The sequence below is a fragment of the Scyliorhinus torazame genome, chromosome 3 (genome assembly GCF_047496885.1).
Source record: "Scyliorhinus torazame isolate Kashiwa2021f chromosome 3, sScyTor2.1, whole genome shotgun sequence".
Taxonomy (NCBI): Eukaryota; Metazoa; Chordata; class Chondrichthyes; order Carcharhiniformes; family Scyliorhinidae; genus Scyliorhinus; species Scyliorhinus torazame.
In genome coordinates, this window is record NC_092709.1 from 241953080 (window position 1) to 241975180 (window position 22101).

General features: G+C 48.1%; 1 protein-coding gene across 1 annotated transcript in view; it reads right to left on the reverse strand.

Moving 5' to 3' along the window:
• itga1 (integrin, alpha 1) overlaps positions 1 to 22101 on the reverse strand; it is a 370921-nt gene that overhangs the window by 218879 nt on the left and 129941 nt on the right. The window contains exon 6 of the mRNA XM_072497065.1: positions 14365 to 14492. Within this exon, the coding sequence (XP_072353166.1) occupies positions 14365 to 14492 (128 nt within the window). The remainder of the gene's footprint in view (positions 1 to 14364; positions 14493 to 22101) is intronic.

A 22101-nucleotide genomic window follows, 5' to 3' on the forward strand; every position in this document is an offset into this window, starting at 1 on the left:
GCCACATGGTTGTGAGAAGTTCTCTGATTATGTGATGGGATTAAGGTTTTAAATAGGAAAAAACACAAACATTTGGTTACTCTTCCTATCCTATAGGAAATTGCAAAAATGCCACCAAGAATTCAACGTTTTAGACTGAGACTCATGAAGTGCAATTTGGTTATTCAGTACATTCAAGAAAAGTACCAGTAAACAGCAGATGCATTGTCCAGAATACAAGTGGCAGGTGTCAAACTGGAAGATTTAAATGTTATTGAGGAAGCGGAAGCCTATATTTTGCTCATGAAGTGGGATAATTGAAATAATTTGACATTAAACATTAGTAGCTTTGAAGTCGGCAAATGTAGTTTTGAGCATTAACAACTTTAAAATACGTTTAGAGCCCTTTCTCAGCAAGCTGGTGTGGAGAAGTAACAATCACAAACATAATGACCTTTACAGGATGGGTAAGCAAAAATGTGTTAAAGGAGCACAGACTTCTGCCTTCAGTTAGTTCAATTGCAGCTGCAGCCTGCATAATGCTGCTTAATAAGATTTTATAGTGTAAGGGGTGATAACCAAAAGATGCAAGTATGTTTATGATACAGTCTTTGTATCAGGCACACACACTGTAGGAGCAGGTTGTGCCTCCCAAGCATGTTTGCGAATAAAGTCTCTGTTACTGCAACTTACAATCGCGAGTGGTTTCAATCTTTTACCACAACACTCACTATCATACACTTATCACTTACCAGCCACTGAGAATGGTGGCATTGTGACGTGCGCCATTGCAATGGTGGCCTTCCTGGCTGGCATGGTAGTGCAGTGGTTAGCACAGTTGCTTCACAGCTCCAGGGTTCCAGGTTCCATTCCCTGCTTGGGTCACTGTCTGTGCGGAGTCTGCACGTTCTCCCTGTGTCTGTGTGGATTTCCTCCGGGTGCTCCGGTTTCCTCCCACAGTCCAAAGATGTGCAGTTGGGTGGAGTGGCCATGCTAAATTGCCCTTTGTCCAAAAAGTGTAGATGGGGTTACTGGGATAGAGTGGAGATATGGGCTTAGGAAGGGTGATCTTTCCAAGAGCCGGTGCAGACTCAATGAACCGAATGGCCTCCTTCTGCACTGTAAATTCTATGAAATGTCTATGACTGCGATTGAGTGGGGAGAAGACATCCAACCTTGTGTAGAGTACTGTTATGTACATAGAACATAGAACAATACAGAGCAGTACAGGCCCTTCGGCCCACGATGTTGCACCGAAACAAAAGCCATCTAACCTACACTATGCCATTATCATCCATATGTTTATCCAATAAACTTTTAAATGCCCTCAATGTTGGCGAGTTCACTACTGTAGCAGGTAGGGCATTCCACGGCCTCACTACTCTTTGCGTAAAGAACCTACCTCTGACCTCCGTCCTATATCTATTACCCCTCAGTTTAAAGTTATGTCCCCTCGTGCCAGCCATATCCATCCGCGGGAGAAGGCTCTCACTGTCCACCCTATCCAACCCCCTGATCATTTTGTATGCCTCTATTAAGTCTCCTCTTAACCTTCTTCTCTCCAACGAAAACAACCTCAAGCCAATCAGCCTTTCCTCATAAGATTTTCCCTCCATACCAGGCAACATCCTGGTAAATCTCCTCTGCACCCGCTCCAAAGCCTCCACGTCCTTCCTATAATGCGGTGACCAGAACTGTACGCAATACTCCAAATGCGGCCGTACCAGAGTTCTGTACAGCTGCAACATGACCTCCCGACTCCGGAACTCAATCCCTCTACCAATAAAGGCCAACACTCCATAGGCCTTCTTCACAACCCTATCAACCTGGGTGGCAACTTTCAGGGATCTATGTACATGGACACCTAGATCCCTCTGCTCATCCACACTTTCAAGAACTTTACCATTAGCCAAATATTCCGCATTCCTGTTATTCCTTCCAAAGTGAATCACCTCACACTTCTCTACATTAAACTCCATTTGCCACCTCTCAGCCCAGCTCTGCATCTTATCTATATCCCTCTGTAACCTGCTACATCCTTCCACACTATCGACAACACCACCGACTTTAGTATCGTCTGCAAATTTACTCACCCACCCTTCTGCGCCTTCCTCTAGGTCATTGATAAAAATGACAAACAGCAACGGCCCCAGAACAGATCCTTGTGGTACTCCACTTGTGACTGTACTCCATTCTGAACATTTCCCATCAACCACCACCCTCTGTCTTCTTTCAGCTAGCCAATTTCTGATCCACATCTCTAAATCACCCTCAATCCCCAGCCTCCGTATTTTTTGCAATAGCCTACCGTGGGGAACCTTATCAAACGCTTTGCTGAAATCCATATACACCACATCAACTGCTCTACCCTCGTCTACCTGTTCAGTCACCTTTTCAGTCACCTTTTCAGTCACATAGATCTATAAGTCATAATAATCTGTAAATAACAATTTGGAAACAATGCTTTTTATGAATAATGGCTAAAGGTGGCATTCTTGGGTTATCAGACAAACCCTAAAGAAACCCCACCTGCACCCCGATGCCAAGATGAAACAATCTTCTAGAACCTCTGTAATCCAGCTCAAATGGTGAACGACTGCAGAATTCCAAGGTGCAAAACGATCTAGATGTTCTCATGCACAAGTCACAAAATGTTAGTATGCAGGTGTAGCAAGTAATTTAGAAGGCAATGGAATGCTATTATGAGAGGATATGAACATAAAATGAAGGATGCTTTGCTTCAGTTATACAGGGAATTGATGAGACTGCATCTCAAATAGTGTGTGCAGTTTTGGTCTCCTTATTTAAGGAAAAGTGTGTTGGAGGCGGTTCAGAGGACATTTACTAGATTGATACCTGAATAAGCGGGTTATCTTAGGAGGGATAGTTGGACAGTCTATGCTTATTTCTACTGAGTTTAGAAGAGTAAGGGGTGACTTGACAGAAGAATATAAGATCCTGAATGGTATTGACAAGCTGTATGTGGAATGGATGTTTTTTCTTGTGGGTGAGTCCAGAACTAGGGGGCACTGTGTTAATATTAGGGGTCGCCCTATTAGAACAGAGATGAGGAGAGTTTTTACTTTCAGAAGGTTGTGCAACTTTGGAAGTCTGTGCCTCAGAAGGCGGTGGAAATGGGCTCACTGAATATTTTCAAGACGGCGGTAGATACATTCTTGTTTGGCAAGGAAATCAACGGTTATTGTGGGTAGATGGGAAAGTGGAGCCCAGCCCAGCAAATGAGCCATGATTTTACAGAATTGCGGAGCAGGCTCGAGGGGCTGAATAGCCTACTTCTGCTCTATTTTCATATGTTTGTAGTACTGTTGGGGAGGGAGCTCCAGGATTTTCACCCAGTAACATATAGAAAGGCCAGCCTTAAACAGAACCCAAAATAAGAAAGAAAAACAACCATGAAGCATTGCTGGGACATACAGCTGTAGCATAAAATAAAGGGCGGGATTTAACTAAGTGGGACTAAAGTCCCATAGCGAGCGCTGTTAGCTGCGTGTTTCCTGAAAGCACAATGCTATAAAACGGCACCCAGGTTGTATAGGGGGTCTCAGCGGGCCCCATTATCTGCACTGAGCTCCACTCGCCAGAACTCCTCAGTGTAGCCAGAGATTGGGATGCCATATTTAAATGGCATCTTATCTCTGGAGTCCTCAAAGAGACTGCTGCCCCCCCCCCCCTCTCCCCGAGCCCCAATCCATTATGGGAGGGTCCCCAGCTCTGCCTCCCCCACAACATCCCTGCAGGGCACTCCCAGCCTGATTGCCATCATGCAAAAAATGTCAGCTTGGCACCTTGGCAGTGCCCCTAGCTAGCTGGCAATGCACCTGGGCAGTGCCAGGCTGGTGTCCAGGTAGCACTGCCAGGGTGTCCAGGTGGCACAGCAGTGCCAGGTTACCACCCTGCCCAAAGGGAATGCACCTGTGGGCCTCCAATCCCCTGGGAGACCCCCACAAGTGCCATTCCGTCTGGTCCCCGTTTGTGGAGGCCAGTACTGAACAGCGCTCGCCCGCGCTCTCCAAGGCAAAGGGGGTAGTTTCCATAGCCTCAGGGGTACCTCATGAATCTGCACATTAAAGTGAGGCTAGCTGTCTCGCTTTAATGTGCAGATTTGCCAAAAAATGATCCCGCCCACAGTGGGATTTACATTGCAACATCTTGCGAGATTGTGTTTGATCTCACGAGGCATTGCAAACCGGGTAGATCCCGGGAGCGGGGTCTCCCAGCTTCTATCGGCCACGCTGCGCCATGGAGGAGCTGCTTTTCGGGCACAGCGTGGCCATTCGATCGCACAAATAATTTATAAAAATAACAGGCAACAAGAAGCCATGGAAGCTTAGTTTTAGTTTTGCCTGGCTGCTTGCCTGGAGGCTGGCTGTATTTCTCTTTTACCAAAAGAGGAGGGAATGGAAGAAAAAACAGAAGCTTAAAAACAGGCTGCTTCGAACACAATGGGCAGATCAATTAACACTTGTGATAAAATCAATCCCAGTTACATAAACCAGTTGCATATTTGGCACTCTTTAGATCAGCAAACTGCTCGGAGTATGAGCCAATAATTTTTCCTGGGTTGCAAGCCTGAAATGCCTCAATTGACTTCCAAACAGTAATGTTTTAGACAAGAGAAGGATTACAGACTGTGTTTAATTCACTTATTAATTATGGCAAACTTTGAGGAGCACAGCTGGCTTACTCCTCCAGCAAAAGGCTGTGTGGGGTCCGAGTCTGACTGGAGGAACGCTGTTTCGTCTGTCTGAGGAAGATTGCTACATAATACAAATCTTGGATGGGAGTATAACTTTGCCTTATGTAAATTTTCTTGATGAACTATCAGGCAGCTAAGAATTGTGTTTGAAAACAGAGAAGTTAATAGTTTACTGATACTAGCATGTAAATTATATTAATAATAATCTTTATTAGGTCACATATAGGCTTACATTAACACTGCAATGAAGTTACTGTGAAAATCCCCTAGTCGCCACATTCCATTCCAGGTACACTTAGGGAGAATTCAGAATGTCCAATTCACCTAACAAGCACGTCTTTCGGATATTGTGGGAGGAAACTGGAGCACCCGGAGGAAACCCACGCAGACATGGGGAGAACGTGCAGCCTCCGCACAGACAGTCACCCAAGCCGGGAATTGAACCCGGGAAAACAATATGGCTGCAATGTTAAAAATATGGGCGAGAAATAATTTTCACAATTTGCCTATTTACCTCAAAGAAGCTATGATTCCAGTGTCCTAACACCCATACTGCTTTTCTCTATTAATTTTGATCATGCTGTTGTTGCAAATGTATATTTGACATTTGAGTTCTGTAGTTCAAGGCTATCTAGGCTTATAGCAAAAAAATCAGTTCAATTGAGGTCATTGAGACTTTACATCCCTTATATTGAATAGCAGGGAATGGATAGAACGTGATCCACCATCAATTCAAAGAAGACAGCACGTAGAGCACAGAACTAAATATAAATCACAACTCCAGCTGGTGATTCAGGCATGCTGAAGAAAATGAATGCTCTCTATTGATATGAGAAGCAAGTACTGTTTAATTGACGCATGCCTGCAGCATGCTTAACAGAGTCTTCAGTTCAAGCTTGGCTATGTTACTGCATAAACAATAAAGCGGTTTAACAAATTTCAAGCCAGACAGCAAACTGATCTTGAAACTTGGCAATTCTCTCTTCATTCATTTTCTGTAGTTGCTGCTAGCATTTGGACTCTAAACTCAGATTGCATTAATTGATTGGGGGTAGGGTAAGGGGCCTAAAAGAGAAATAATATATCTGTCAGGGTAAAAAACTATGGCTTGTAGCGTGTGTTATCATTCCAATAATGGATGAGTTATAATATTTGATTTTGTTACCAGTGACCTTCATACGTTGTGTGTCAACTGTGGCTCAGAGGATTGGGTTGGAGCCTCACACCAGTGATTTGAACATGCCATGCAAGCAGACAATCCCACACAATACTGAGTGGATGCTGAACATTAAACATTAAACTGAGAGTCCACCAGCCTGTCGTGTTGGGTGTTCTGATGCACAAATGATCCAACACGGCTGTAGATGGTACAACTCTGTTTTATTGTCTAATCAACGATAACAACTAACTACTGGCTTGGGTACGTGCTTCACCAGCTAACCTGTGGACCCAGCCCTATCACTATCTTAGTGAGGCACTCAGCACATGGGCTATGTCTGAGTGGCACGCTGTGAGCTCTGTGCTCTGAGCTATCTCCTGGTAGAATGAGCGGGAACTGTGGTCTTCCCTGTTTTATAGTGCGTGTGCTCTCACTGGTGATTGGCTGCGATGTTATGTGTGTGCTGGTTGGTCCAACTGCCTGTCCATCAGTGTGTGTGTGATTGCACCATGATATGCTGATGTGGATATCATGAAATCCCCCCCTTTCACAAAGGAGATGTGCCAACATGATAATAAATAGAAATGTGTACTGAGTGCATCTGGGTATGTTTGTGCAATATTTACAACATGTACATGAGGCTAAACTACATACAGAGGAAGGTGTCAGGTGCAACAGAACAACGACGTTGTACCAATAACAGAACAAATGCAATCAACAAATGACGAGAGAAAACTCTGGAACAATGAACGACAACAAAGAAACACGCTAACAGTACTCTAAAACAATTCAGTGAGTCCAATGTGCTAACAGGCTCATAAGTCAAGTCTGTCAGGTGGGCGACAAATTCGGGTTGACCGCCTCAAGGGTGGGTCAGGATCCACCGGCTGAGGAATGGGCCTGGCCACGGGCGAGAGAGGAAGAGGCAGAGTGGCAGGAAGCTCAACAAAGTCGACATCAGGGACAACAGGAGGGCGTGGCACCAGTGCATGATCTCGTAGCGAGCGCGGAACGAAACAAAGGGCCTGCCGATTACGGCGGCGAATGGAGCCATCAGGCATAAGAACCAGGAATGAGCGGGGAGCCACGTGCCGGAGAACCTCGGCGGTTGCCGACCAGCCACCCTCCGGTAGGTGTATGTGGACGTTGTCTCCAGGCGCCAGGGCAGGAAGATCAGTCGCCCGAGCGTCATGTGCCACCTTCTGCTGAGCACGCTGTTGTTGCATCCTTCGCAATACTGGAGCATGGTCGAGGTCAAGAACATGGATGGACGGCACAGTGGTCCTGAGGGTGCGACCCATCAACAGCTGGGCTGGCGAGAGGCCCGTGGACAGTGGGGCCGAGCGATAGGCTAGCAGGGCTAAACAGAAGTCAGATCCGGCATCAGCGGCCTTGCAGAGGAGCTGCTTCACAATGTGGACGGCCTTTTCCGCCTTGCCATTCGACTGAGGATGCAGAGGACTGGACGTCACGTGTGTGAAGTTGTATGAAGTGGCAAAGGAAGACCATTCTTGACTTGCAAAGCAAGGCCCGTTGTCAGACATGACGGTGAGCGGAATTCCATGGCGAGCAAAGGTTGCATGCCCGGATGACAGCGTGTCGTGCAGGCGTATGACCTCCGGATAACTTGAGAAGTAGTCAATCAGAATAATGTAGTTCCTGCCGAGCGCATGAAAGAGGTCCACACCCACCTTCGACCAGGGGGACGTGACCAACTCATGGGGCTGAAGGGTCTCAGGGGGTTGCGCCGGCTGAAACCTCTGGCAGGTGGGGCAATTAAGCACCATGTTGGCATGTCCTCGCTGATGCCCGGCCAGTACACAGCCTCTCGGGCCCTCCGCCTGCACTTTTCAACTCCGAGATGGCCTTCGTGCAGTTGTTCGAGGACAAGCCGGTGCATGCTGTGTGGGATCACGATCAGGTCCACCTTAAAGAGGACACCATCAATGACGGCCAAGTAGTCCCGGACGTTGTAAAATTGTGGGCACTGCCCCTTGAGCCACCCTTCCGTCATGTGGCACATCACACGTTGTAGATGGGGGTCAGCCGCAGTCTCACGGCGAATGTGGGCCAGGCGTGCATCAGTGGCCGGCAAATTGGCCGATGTGAAGGCTACTTGTGCGTCGACCTGACAAACGAACCCCTCCGAGTCGGGCGGTGTGTTGACCGCCCTGGACAGAGCATCTGCGATGATGAGATCCTTCCCCGGGGTGTAGGCAAGTTGGACGTCGTACCTCCGGAGCTTGAGCAGAATGCTCTGGAGGAGAGGGGTCATGTCGTTGAGGTCCTTCTGAATGATGCCGATAGGGGGCGATGGTCGGTCTCCGCAGTGAACTGCGGAAATCCATATACATAGTCGTGGAACTTTTCGATGCCAGTCAACAGGCCTAGGCACTCCTCAATCTGCGCATAGCGCTGTTCTGTGGGGGTCATGGCCTGCGACGCAGAGGCGACCGGAGCCCATGATGCGGTGTCGTCCCGTTGCAGGAGTACTGCCCCAATGAAAGACTGGCTGGCGTCAGTTGAGATCTTTGTTTCCCGTGTGGTATCGAAAAACACCAGTACCGGGGCGGTGGTGAGCTTGACCTTAAGCTCCTCCCATTCACTCTGGTGTGCGGGCAGCCACTGGAATTCCGTTGTCTTTTTGACCAGGTGGCGAAGAGCAGTCGTGTGCGAAGCAAGGTTAGGAATGTACTTCCCCAGGAAGTTGACCATCCCGAGAAAGCGCAGCACTGCCTTCTTGTCTGACGGCTGCTGCATGGCTGCGATGGCTGCCACTTTGTCGGCATCCGGCCGCACACCCAACCGGGAGATGTGGTCCCCCAAAAACTTTAGCTCGGTCTGGCCAAAAGAGCATTTGGCTCCGTAAAGGCACAGGCCCTGATCCCGTATCTGTGCAAAGACACGCTGGAGATGACTGATGTACTCCTGCGGTGTGGTGGACCAGATGATAATGTCATCTACGTAGACGCGTACCCCTTCGATGCCCTCCATCATCTGTTCCATGATGCGATGGAACACTTCGGAGGCCAAAATGATGCCGAATGGCATCCTATTGTAGCAGTGTCCGCCAAATGGAGTGTTGAAAGTGCACAGCTTCCTGCTGGACTGATCCAATTGTATCTGCCAGAAGCCTTTTGAGGCATCAAGCTTGGTGAATATTTTTGCCCGAGCCATCTCGCTCGTGATTTCTTCTCGTTTGGGTATGGGGTAGTGTTCCCTCATAATGTTGTGATTTAAATCTTTTGGGTCGATACAGATCCGGAGCTCGCAGGAGGGCTTCTTGACGCACACGATGGAGCTGACCCATGACGTTGGCTCCGTGACCCGGGAAAGCACTCCTTGGTCCTGCAGCTGCTGCTTGAGGCGGTCCTTGAGTGGTGCTGGGACCCTACGAGGTGCTTGAATGACCGGGGTGGCGTCCGGTTTGAGCCGTATTTTGTAAGTGTAGGGCAGTGTGCCCATGCCCTCGAAAACCTCCTGGTTGTGGGTGAGGAGTGAGTGGAGCTGCGCCCTAAAGTCTGCATCCGGGAAAGCGGATGTGCCTTCTGGAGACAGAGTGTGAACCCACCGAACGAGGTGGAGGATCTTGCACGCCTGTGCGCCTAACAGAGAGTCCTTCGAGGACCCTACAATTTCAAATGATAATGTGGCTTTGTGTGAGTTGTGTGTAACTTCGAGCTGGCAGGACCCCGTGGCCGGGATGACGTTTCCATTGTAGTCAACCAGCTGTCAGTGGGATGGCAGAATCGGTGGTTTAACCTTCAAGGTCTGGAAGGCTGACCATGCGAGGAGATTGGCAGAGGCACCAGTGTCCAGGCGAAATGTGATCGTTAGGGTGGCACACCACTCATCGCCCGGATCAAGGCTGTGCACTGGCAGCGGCTGGTTGTTCCGACTTGGGGATATCCAGTTCTTGCGGATTACCGCAACGCGGAAGGGCTCCCTTGTCTTCGGTATCGCTGGTCTGCATACTATCTGGATATGACTCAGTAAAGGTGGGCTGAATTGTTGGGAGTTGGCAGGTTGAGCTGCTCGACAGCAGGCAGCATAGTGGCCCATCCTGCCACATCGTAGGCATTGTTGCGCTTTGGCCGGACATTGCCACTTTAAGTGGGCGGAGCCACAGTTGCCACACGTCGTGGTGTCATGGCGTTTGTTGCATTTGTTGCATCACCGCGCATGCGTGGTGAGGTCCTGTGTAGAGCGCGCCTGCGCATCACGTTCCTCTGCGTCAACGTCCCCTCTTTTAGCGCGTACAAGCGCGGGAGGCCTCGGAAAGCGCGCGAAATGGCCTCCCTCGTCCGGGCCGCGAGTTACTCGATCGACTGGACCCGCTCTGCCTCCTGGGGCCCGTGCCGTGCCATTTCGGCCGCCTGGATTTGGGAGTACCGGCTGGTCGCGTTCTCATGGAGGACGCAGGTCTCGATGGCAGTCGCTAGGGTGAGTCGCTGTATTTTAAGGAGCTGCTGGCGTAGGGTGTCCGAGATGACCCCAAAAACTATCTGATCCCGTATCATGGAGTCGGAGGTGGCCCCATAGCCGCAGGATTCGGAGGTGTGTTAAGAAAGATTGGAAAGGCTCATCCTCACCCTGCAGGCGCTGCTGGAATAGGTACCTCTCAAAGCTCTCATTGACTTCCACGCTGAAGTGTTCATCGAACTTCAGAAGCACCGTCTTCTATTTTGTTTTGTCCTCGCATTCTGCGAATGCCAGGGAGTTATAGATGTGGATGGCCTGTTGCCCTGCCGTGGAGAGGAGGAGGGCAATCTTCCTGGTGTCCGATGCATTCTCCCTGTCTGTAGCTTTGAGGAAGAGCTGGAAGCGCTGTTTAAACAGCTTCCAGTTTACGCCGAGATTGCCAGCGATTCGACGGGCTGATGCTTTCCATGGAGCAGGATGGCGAATTTCTGAAAGGGTGCAGGTAGATCTCACAGTCGCTGGTTTGCATCCACTACTGGTATCATGTCGTGTTGGATGTTCCGGTGCACAAATGATCCAACACGGCTGTAGATGGTACAACTCTGTTTTATTGTCAAATCAACGGTAACAACTAACTGCTGGCTTGGGTACGTGCTTCACCAGCTAACCTGTGGACCCAGCCCATCACTATCCTAGTGAGGCACTCAGCACATGGTCTATGTCTGAATGGCGCACTGTGAGCTATGTGCTCTGAACTATCTCCTGGTAGAATGAGCGGGAACTGTGGTGTTCCCTGTTTTATAGTGCGTGTGCTCTCACTGGTGATTGGCTGCGATGTTATGTGTGTGCTGGTTGGTCCAACTGCCTGTCCATCAGTGTGTGTATGATTGTACTATGATATGCTGATGTGGATATCATGACACAGCCCTCTCAAATCGATGTAAAATATCCATTCACAGAAGACAGGAGCGTTTTCCTTGGTGTCCTGGCTAATACTTATTCCTCAGCTAACATCACTAGGTCATATTTCATTTCTGTTTGTCGGAGCTTACTGTGTGAAATCAGTTGCTGCCTCTCCTGCGTTACAGCAGAGACTGCACTTCAAAAAACGACTTCACTGCTGCAAAGCTTTGGCATGTCACAAAGTCATGAAAAGTGGTAATTAAACATAAGGGGCCAGATTCTCCATTCCTGCAGCTAAGTGAAATGAAATGAAAATCGCTTATTGTCACAAGTAGGCTTCAAATGAAGTTACTGTGAAAAGCCCCTAGTCGCCACATTCCGGCGCCTGTTCGGGGAGGCTGTTACGGGAATCGAACTGTGCTGCTGGCCTACCTTGGTCTGCTTTCTAGAACGGAGAATCTACGGGAGGTTTACGCGAAAAAATAGACGTGAACGCCTCACTGATTCCGACTACGGTGAGGAGTTAGCACCAACGCCGAACAAAATTCCCACCTCCAGTGTCGAAAACGGCCGGAGAATGGCCGGGTTCAGGGCTGCGCATGCACAGGGCTTACGACCTGCAGTCCATGGACCCAACCCGCCATCCGCGACCCCACAGCCCACCGCCTGGTCACCCCCCACCAGTCCCCCAGCCCTCGAAGAAGCCCCCCCCACCCCCCCACCCCGGCCAGAGGCACGGATCCCCACCAAGTGTGGTGGCGCTGGACACAGTCTGCAGCCGCCACGCCGGGGTCATGATTTGTGTGAGCACACGTGTACGGTGCTGTCGGAAACTCGGCCTATTGGGGGCGGAGCATCGCAAGTGGACCAGGCGATGAGGAGCCAACGGCATTGCAACAGCGCACGCCGCTCGTCACGATAACGCCATTTCGGAGATGGCGGAGAATCGCGAGTGGGCCAGCCGATGAAGAACCAACGGCATTGCGACTGCGTGTGATCACCCGATCGCCGATTACGGTTTCAGCGTCCGGCAACGGAGAATCCTGCCCAAGTTCTTTCTTTTGTATTTCACGTGTCAGCTGTGAAAACTAATACTGCTATCACTGTTTGAACAAAGAACAGAGAACAATACAGCACAGGAACAGGCCCTTCGGCCCTCCAAGCCAGCACCGACCATGGTACCTGCCTAAACTAAAACCATCTACACTTATGGAGTCTGTATCCTTCCATTCCCACCCTATTCATATATTTGTCTAGATGCCCCTGAAATGCCGCTATCGTACCAGCTCCCACCCCCTCCCCAGGCAGCGTGTTCCATATATTTATCACCCTCTGTGTAAAGAACGTGCCTCGCACATCAGTTCTAAACTTTTCCCCATGCACTTTAAAACTATGCCCCCTCGTACTTGACTCTCCTACCCTAGGAAAGAGCATCTGACTATCGCATTCTAACCAGAACTGGACAGGGTATATGCAAGAACAATGTTCCCATTGCAGAGGGTCCCAGAACCAGGGATAATGGGAACATTGTTCTTGCATTGTCAAGAAGGTTGTTAAGAAGGCGTACGGTGTGTTAGCTTTTATTGGTAGAGGGATTGAGTTTCGGAGCCATGAGGTCATGTTGCAGCTGTACATAACTCTTGTGCGGCCGCATTTGGAGTATTGCGTGCATTTCTGGTCGCCGCATTATAGGAAGGATGTGGAAGCATTGGAAAGGGTGCAGACGAGATTTACCAGAATGTTGTCTGGTATGGAGGGACGATCTTATGAGGAAAGGCTGAGGGACTTGAGGCTGTTTTCGTTAGAGAGAAGAAGGTTAAGAGGTGACTTAATTGAGGCAGAGAAGATGATCAGAGGATTAGATAGGGTGGACAGTGAGAGCCTTTTTCCTCGGATGGTGATGTCTAGCATGAGGGGACATAGCTTTAAATTGAGGGGAGATAGATATAAGACAGATGTCAGAGGTAGGTTCTTTACTCAGAGAGTAGTATGGGCGTGGAATGCCCTGCCTGCAACAGTAGTGGACTCGCCAACACTAAGGGCATTCAAATAGTCATTGGATAGACATATGGATGATAAGGGACTAGTGTAGATAGGCTTTAGAGTGGTTTCACAGGTTGGCGCAACATCGAAGGCCGAAGGGCCTGTACTGCGCTGTAATGTTCTATGTTCTATGCATTTACCCTATCCAGTTCTTGTTAGAATTTTATAGGTTTCTTTGAGATACCCCCTCATTCTTCTGAAATCCAGCAAATATAATCCTAACCGACTCATTCTCTCCTGTTACGTTAGTCCTGTCATCATAGGAAGCAGTCTGGTAAACCTTCTCTGCTCTCCCTCTATAGCAAGAACACCCCTCCTTGGATAAGGAGACCAAAACTGTACACAATATTCCAGTTGTGGCCTCGCCAAGGCTCTATATAATTACAGCAAGACATTACTGCTCCTGTACTCGTACCCTCTCGCTATGAAGGCCAACATACCGTTTACCTTCTGTACCGCCTGCTGCACCTGTATGCTTACCTTCAGCGACTGGTGTAAGAGGACACCCAAGTCTCATTGCATAGTCCCCTCTCCTAATTAATGGCCATTTAGATAATAATCAGCCTTCCTGTTTTTGCTACCAAACCTCACATTTATCCAATTTATACTGCATCTACCATTTGTTTTCCCACTCAGTCAACTTGTCCAAATCACACTGAAGGATTTCTGCATCCTCCTCACAGCTCGCCCTCCCACATAGCTTTGTTTCATAGAAAAGGCAACCTTTGGGATAGGTAGGGCATCTTTTGGGTTAGGTAAGGTAGCTATTTGGTGAGTAGAAATTAAACATAATTTTGCATAAAAAGTGCCTTAACTCTTTGGAACAACTAAAGCTGCCAAATAAATAATTGCTACAGCTGTCAAAGAAGTATTGCACTGTCAAAGAACTGTCAAAGCTATCATTCAAATAGAAGCCTTCCACCCTGCCTACCTCCTCACATGGCAGTTTGCACACTCCTTCCAGTGGTGGGTTTCCACTGAGGCCATCCCAATACCCTCAATCAGTTTTGTTGTTTCAGCTAACAAATCCCTTTTGGGATTATTTATTGCATTGGCCCATCAGCTTTTAATATAAATTACCTTGCAGAGCATTCCAGTGAATAGATGATGAAACCAATAAGATTATTTAAATTTGACTGACCTGAGTTTGCTGAGGTCCAATTTCAAATTTTTCCAGTAGTTTTATAAGGAAATTGGTAACGCTGCTCCAAGGATAAATGCTGTTGGAACCATCAAGTACGATCACAATATCAAGTCGTGACTTGCAAGCTGCAATTTACAGGAGGCAGTAGTTTTGAAATAGAAACTAGCATTCAGCAATATTTTAAAAAAAGCAGTGCAACATCAAAATGCAGGCAGTTTAATAATTACAGGCACATCTGGAATACAGATAGAGAAGGGAACAAATATAATGCCCAGTAACAACATAAATACATAAACAGGATAGCTTGACAAGCCTCTATTCTCAGCGGCGTGTCTCACCAACCAGCAACACAAATCCAAATTAGTATTTATGGATAGCACATGCCTGAATTTTGAATATGTGTTGCTGACAGGTGAGGCTGTCCAGAGGAAACATGGGATGGCAAAATTATCTTCATGCTACTCTGTTCAAACAAATAATTTAGCATGATACACCACATAAAACAATGTAATTATCAGAACTATGGTGGCACGGGCAGCACGGTGGCACAGTGGTTAGCACTGCTGGCTCCCAGCGTCAGGAATCCGGGTTCAATTCTGGCCTCGGGTGATTATCTGTGTGGAGTTTGCACATTCATCCAGTGTCTATATGAGTTTCCTCCAGGTGCTCTGGTTTCCTCCCACATCCAAAGATGTGCAGGTTAGATGGATTGGTCATGCTAAAAATTGTCCCTGAGTGTCCAAAAATGTATAGGTTAGATGGTGTTACAGGATTGGGTGGAGGATTTGCTGAGTTAGGGTTCTCTTTCAGAGGGATGGTGTAGACTTGGTAGGCCGAATGGCCTCCTTCTGCACTGTAGGGATACCATGGATTCCATGAATTATACACACTTCGACCAGTTGTTGTTTCTTTCTCTGTGATGCTCAGCAACTGGACCTTTCCTCTCTACTTCCCTGAAAGGGAGTATCCATTTTCTACTGCACCAGTCTTTGTCAACGCAATAGGTCAGAAATCTTCCATGGCAGTAGAGATCAAGGGCCCTGCCTCGAGACATTGAGTTAGTGTGCATACACGGTCTACCAAAATATGCATTCACACAACCTCGCTATGGAGTAAATCATGAAAGATGACTGGCTAAAGTATTGAGTGTTTGGAAACTGATCATCGTGTGATATATCAAAAGCCTAATTTAATTTTCAATATATTCTTTTTCTTTTAATTTTTTTCCAATTAAGGGGCAATCCGCCTACCCTGCACACCTTTGAGTTGTGGGGATGAAACCCACGCAGATACGGGGAGAATGTGCAAACTCCACACGGACAGTGACCCAGAGCCTGGATTGAACCCGGGTCCTCAGCGCCGTAGGCCGCAGTGCAAACAATTTTCAATCTATTCTCTAGATTTTATTACAATTTAGGTAAAGATGTGGGGCGGGACCCTCTGACCCCGGGCCGGGTCGGAGAATCGCCGGGGGGGGGGGGGCATTACGCTGACCGGAAAATCACCGCCATTGGCGTCAGCACGGTCGGCGTGATGCCGGTCGGAGAGGCCCCCCCCGGCAATTCTACGCGTGGGATGGGCGAGTGGCCGCCGATATTGGCAGAGTCCCGTCGGCGCCGTTCACGTGTGGTCCAAGCTGGCGGGAACCTCGGCGTGCATGCTGCGGGGCGTGGCCTGGTTTGGGGGGGGTGGGTGGAGGAGCTCCACCATGGCCTGGCCCGCAATTGGGGCCTACCGATCGGCAGGCCGGCTTCTCCTGGTGGGGGCCTCTTTACTCCATACCGGGTCCCTGTAGTTCAATGCCATGTTGCGTCGGGGCCAGGGCGGCAAAAGCAACTAATGCGCATGCGCGAGTTCGCGCCGGTTACAGCGCATGTGCGAGTTCGTGCCGGCCGCAGCGCGCATGCACAGACCCGCGGCGCCTGTTTGACGCCGGTATCGGCAGCTGGAGCTGCGCGAGTCGCTCCAGTACCGTGCTGGCGCCCTGTGGGGCGCAGGATCGCTGATCCTGGGGGCCTGTTGACACGTCGTAAAACACGACGGCGTTTACAACGGCGTCAACACTTAGCCTCAGTATCAGAGAATCCCGGCCCCTGTGTGCTAATAGATAATAATAATTGCTTATTGTCACAAGTAGGCTTCAATTAAGTTACTGTGAAAAGCCCCTAGTCGCCACATTCCGCCGCCTGTTCGGGGAGGCCGGTACGGGAATTGAACCAGCGCTGCTGCTTGTTCTGCATTACAAGCCATCCACTGAGGGACAATTTTGGGGCTAAACCAGCCCCAAATATATAGCACCATTTAGTTATAGTACCATTTAATTATTGTAAATCATTGCCTCATCATTATGATCGACATTTATGTGAATCTTCTGAAATAATCAATAATAAATCAAACTGAAAACCATTTTACCGGTCGGCAGCTGACATCCCCTCCCAACACCAATCCCAGAACGAATGTCGTCTGGAAGCCGACCCATTCTGTGAAAGCCTGCCCCACAAACATAAATTGGCTAACAGTGAGAGCTTCGCCCATTACTGGGGAGGAAGTTCCACCCTTGGGAACTGCCGGCCAATCCAATTCACTGGCAGCTCCAGCAGTCCCAGCGGCACCAAGTGTACATTAGTGGGAACTGCCAGGATTGCATCCAGTCCAAAAAGGAAGGCCCAATGGGTCCTGGAGTAAGGCAAGTCCAGGGTACTGGACAGGGAGGGTTAGGGAGGTGGGGGAGAGGTGGAAGGGTCGGTTAGGAAGAGTGAGCAGATGGGTAGGAAGAGGGAGGTACTATCTTTGGGGGACGGGAATGGGGGAGGGGGCACGTGAGCTCTAAGTTCGGTGAGGAACTGATGGGTTGGTCCGATACCCTACTTTATATATCCTCGGCTGTCAAGGACACATCATATCCAGTCCTTTGTTTCAATTACATATTGCATTCTTTTTGGATCTATTCCACATCAATCATACCATTTCTGCTTTGTTTCTTCATCATTGGGGTGCGGGAGGATGGGATAATGGTGGATGGAGGCTTGCACTTTCCTACTGCAATTCTCCTGGTAAACAGGCCAAATCTGATTTTCTGGCGCCTTCTAAGATACTTTCATATTGAAGAAATCTTGAAGCCCTCACCCCATGTTTTGAGAGAGGATGGCTGCTTGAGATCACGGTTTGTGCCCTTTTTCTGAATGCATGTGGAGCAGTTGAACAGCGCTACAATCGGATCCATGGATGATCAAGCAAACCATTGACAGCAATTCTGCTGTTTGCAGAGGTCTGGTGGCTTACTGAAATACAGCCTCGAAAAATTGTTCCATATGACCGTCGTATATACTTGTTGTAGTGCGAGGTAACACAGGCAGTGTTAAATCACAACAGTGTTTTATTAACAAAAGAAGAACTTTATTTGACAGATCAGCACAACTCCAACACAAGTCTAATAATAATATTCTTTATTGTCACAAGTAGGCTTAAATTTACACTGCAATGAAGAAACTGTGAAAAGCCCCTAGTCGCCACATTCTGGCACCTGTTTGGGTTCACAGAGAGGGAATTCAGAATGTCCAAATTACTTAACAGCCCATCTTTCGGGACTTGTGGGAGGAAACCTGAGCACCCTGAGGAAACCTGCACAGACACGGGGAGAACGTGCAGATTCCACACAGACAGTGACCCAAGCCGGGAATCGAACCTGGGACCCTGGAGCTGTGCTACCGTGCAGCCCATCACAATGTCCCAACATCAGTTAAAGTCTGGCTACAAAAACGGATACGTTTCTCCAGGACCTCTAATTGCTGTATAGAATTTATAACGCTGCATAATCATGGTGGGTGTGAGATTGTAGCAGTCCCCCACTCGTTGCACCAATTGATGAAAGGACTTGGGAGTCTGGAGCCTCTGGAAACATTAGGGTTTGCATGAGATTATATGTTTGGGGGCCGCAAACTGTAAGTCATATTATGTTTTGCCTGCTTTCGGCTGTGATTCCATTGGCAGTGAAAAAGTATTGAAGCCTGTCGACATGTTGGCCCACCTTTCAACCTCCGGATTAAATAGGTAAATTTTCCCAAATAGTGGCAAAGCTACTTGACTGCTGATGGTTCTCTACCTTTTGGGTGCTCTGGTTTTCTAAGGACTTTTCACAGTAACTTCATTGCAGTGTTAATGCAAGCCTACTTGTGACACTAATAAAGATTGTTATTATTTCAGAACACCGTGAGGCCACTCTTTCCCACCCTTCCAAAAGTCAACAACTTTCCTTTGACTAGATTGATTTATTCTCATTGCCAATGTTATGGTGTGAGGTAAACTGACGAGGCAGTGTTACATCACAATGGTGATTTATTAATAAAAGAAGAACTTTATATTATCGATTAGACAACACCACACGGTCTAGTTCCCTTAACTCCCAGGGTTACTCTGATGATACCCAGCTACCCAGGCCCACGTTCTGGCACCCAATAGGCTCAGGTTTGCATGCTTCATCTCCATTGGCTCCAGGTGGGTCACATGGCACGTGAAGGATAGCCCCTTAAAGGGGCCACACTGCCACAATACTGATGTACTTGGTCTGCCATGGGGATATTACATGGAGTCACTATTGGATGAGGACCTACGACGTGATGAAAGAGATGATGCTGTGATGAGGAATGATGGTCAGGAAGGAAGAGGGCACCACACATGGGTGGGAAGGGTTGGAAACAGTGGCCTCACGGTGTTCTGCAGCCAGAGCTCTTCAGCACCAGTTCAGTGAAGAGCACTTCAGCTGACCAACTCCTACGTTCCTGTCTTAACAAGTCAAAGGTCTGTCCTTGTCCTTTCACCTCGCCCTCCCAAAATATTCTATCCAATCAAAGACAGACATTGATATTCAGATCACCTGATATTGCAGGATCACTAATTACTGCTGAAACTCTCTGCATTCTCCAAATGAGCAATCCACTTAGTGTAATTCTCCTGCTTTTTCCCTGTAGCCCTGCACATTCTTCCTGTTCAGATAACTATCTAATTTCCTTTTGAATGCCTCAACTGAACCTGCTTGATCACACTCTCAGGCAGTGTATTCCAGACCCTAACCACCCACTGCGTGAAAATGTTTGTCTCCCATAACACTGTGCTTCTTTTGCCAATTATTTTAAGTCTTTGCTTCCTCATTCTCGATCCTGCAGAGGTGGGATCAGTTTCTTCCCATCGACTCTGTCCAGACCACCCCTGATTTTGAATACGTCTGTAAACCTCCTCTCATTCTTCTCTTCTACAAGGAAAACAGTCTTAACTTCTCCAATCTATCTTCTGAACTGAGGCTTCTCATCCCAGGAACACACTTCTGCCCGATACTCACCCCACTGCTGTGAGTGTCTCCCTTCACTCCTCTTGGTCCCAATGATAAAATTCTGGTTCAGTTCAACATTGGATTGCCACACCCTCTTCCATCCACTGCTGTCTTACCACCCCCTCAATCAATGATTTACCTATAAGTGCTGGGGGCAACTCACAATTTACCTGGGAATATGCAAATTTTACCGTCTGCTAGCAGCATCTGCCAACATTTGATCTAGTATTTATTATTTTACTTTGTTTTAATTTAATTGTGGGGTACATTTATTTTCCCACTGGCGCTGTTACCAACACTTGAGACTTGTGTAAACTTGCTCGACGTCTTTCTTTAATCACAGACAGTAATCGTTTACTTTTAAAAATAAATTTGGAGTACCCAATTCTTTTTTTCAAATTAAGGGGCAATTTAGTGTGGTCAATTCATCTAACCCGCACATCTTTGGGTTGTGGGGGTTAGACCCATGCAGACACGGGGAGAATGTGCAAACTCCACATGGACAGTGACCCAGGGCCAGGATTCGAACCTGGGTCCTCAGCGCTGCAGTCCAGTGCTAATCACTGCACCACATGTCGCCCTCTCGGCAACATTTTAGGCTTGGGGCAGGGTCGAAGCCAATCCGAGGCAGTTCTCTGAAGCCAAAAGTGTGAATCCAGAAGCCTGTATTGCCTTCCTGGTAGGGGAGTGGAGAACTAGTGGACATTATTTAAGAATAAGAAATCTCCCTTTTAAGATGAAGAGAAGTATTTTTTTCTCAGGTAGTCATTAGTGTATGAAATTCCCTTCCCCAGAAAGCAGTGGGGGCCAGGTCATTGAATTTATTTATGGCTTAGTTAGAAATATTTTTGATAGGCAAGGGAATCAAGGGTATGGGGACAGGGCGTGCAGACAAGAAAGTGGAGTTGAGATCACAACCAGATAAGCCATGATCTTATTGAATAGTGGAGCAGGCTCCAATGACCGAATGGCCTATTCCTGCTTCTAAGTCCTCTGTTCCTAAACTGTGCCACCTTGTACAAGACTCCCCAACAAATCCCTCCGGATCCTATATGTTCCAATAAGATCACCACTCATTTTTCTAAACTCGTGTAAGTAGAGGCCCAACTTGCTCAATTTTTCCTCATAAGACAATCCCTTCATCCCGGGAATCAGCCTCAAACGTGTGATTGCAATACACTTCCCTCTCTTTGATGTGGTTAGTTGGTTTGCCACACAATAAATTACCCATTCTTCACGATTCTCTACTCCTTGTTAGGTACTCAATCCTCTATCCAAACTGATGCTACCACCAACACCATGAGCTTTCGGAAATCCAAATATACTGAATTCTCCGCCGTCGGGATTCTCCATTTTGCCGACAGCCCGGGGCTTTCCCGACAGCACGGGGCTGGCCCACAATGGAAAGCCCCATTGACCAGCTGGTGAAACGTAGAATCCCGACGGCGTGATGCACCAGAAATCTGGCACGGCGGAACGGACAAACCCGCCCTATATTCACCAGTTACCCATTATCTACCCCACATTTAACATCCATAAACAACTCTAATAAATTAGTCAACATGATTACCTTTTCAGAAAACGTTGTTGATTCTGTCTGATTGTATTATGGTTTTCTAAATATTCTGCTATTACCTCCTTAATAATTGCTTCAAGCATTTTCCCTAAAACAGATGTCAGGCTAAATGGCCTATAGTTTCCTGCTTTCTGTCTCACTTCTTTCTTTTTATTGGAAAATATTTTATTCATTTATAACATTTTAAATAGACGACACAACAAAGTTAAACTACAAAACAAACCCCAAACACCCCCCACCCCATCCTTCGCCATCCCAGTAACTCAGAGCAAACACCCCACCCCATCCCCCCCCCCCCCCCTCAGCAGCTGGCGGTAACCAGCATTTTAAAGTGTAATTTAAACAGACCCCATCTCTTGTGGAACCCTTCACTCGCTCCCTCAAAATGAACTTAATCTTCTCCAAGTACGGGAACTCCATCAGGTCCCAGCCATACTGAGGCAGAGGGCGGAGAGGCTGACCTCGACCCGATGGACTCCAAATCCAGCTGCAGGATCGCCGACATGGTGCTGAAGAATTAGCTCCAGAATTTCTCCAACTTTGGGCAGGACCAGAACATATGTACATGACCCATCCCACACTGTTCACAAATGTCCTCTACCCCCCAAACAACCGGCTCCCCCGACTTCAGCAGCCTCGCACACGAGGTTGAGGCATTCACGCTCCGCAGCACCTCCCACCACGACTCCTCCTCCAGAGCCATGTCCAGCTCCTCCTCCCACTTGGTCTTAAACACCTCCAATGCCACCATATCCTCCTCACAAATCCTCCCACAGATCGCCAACCACGAAAAGGGCGGTGCCACCGGAAAAGTCGGGAAAAACGTCTTCAC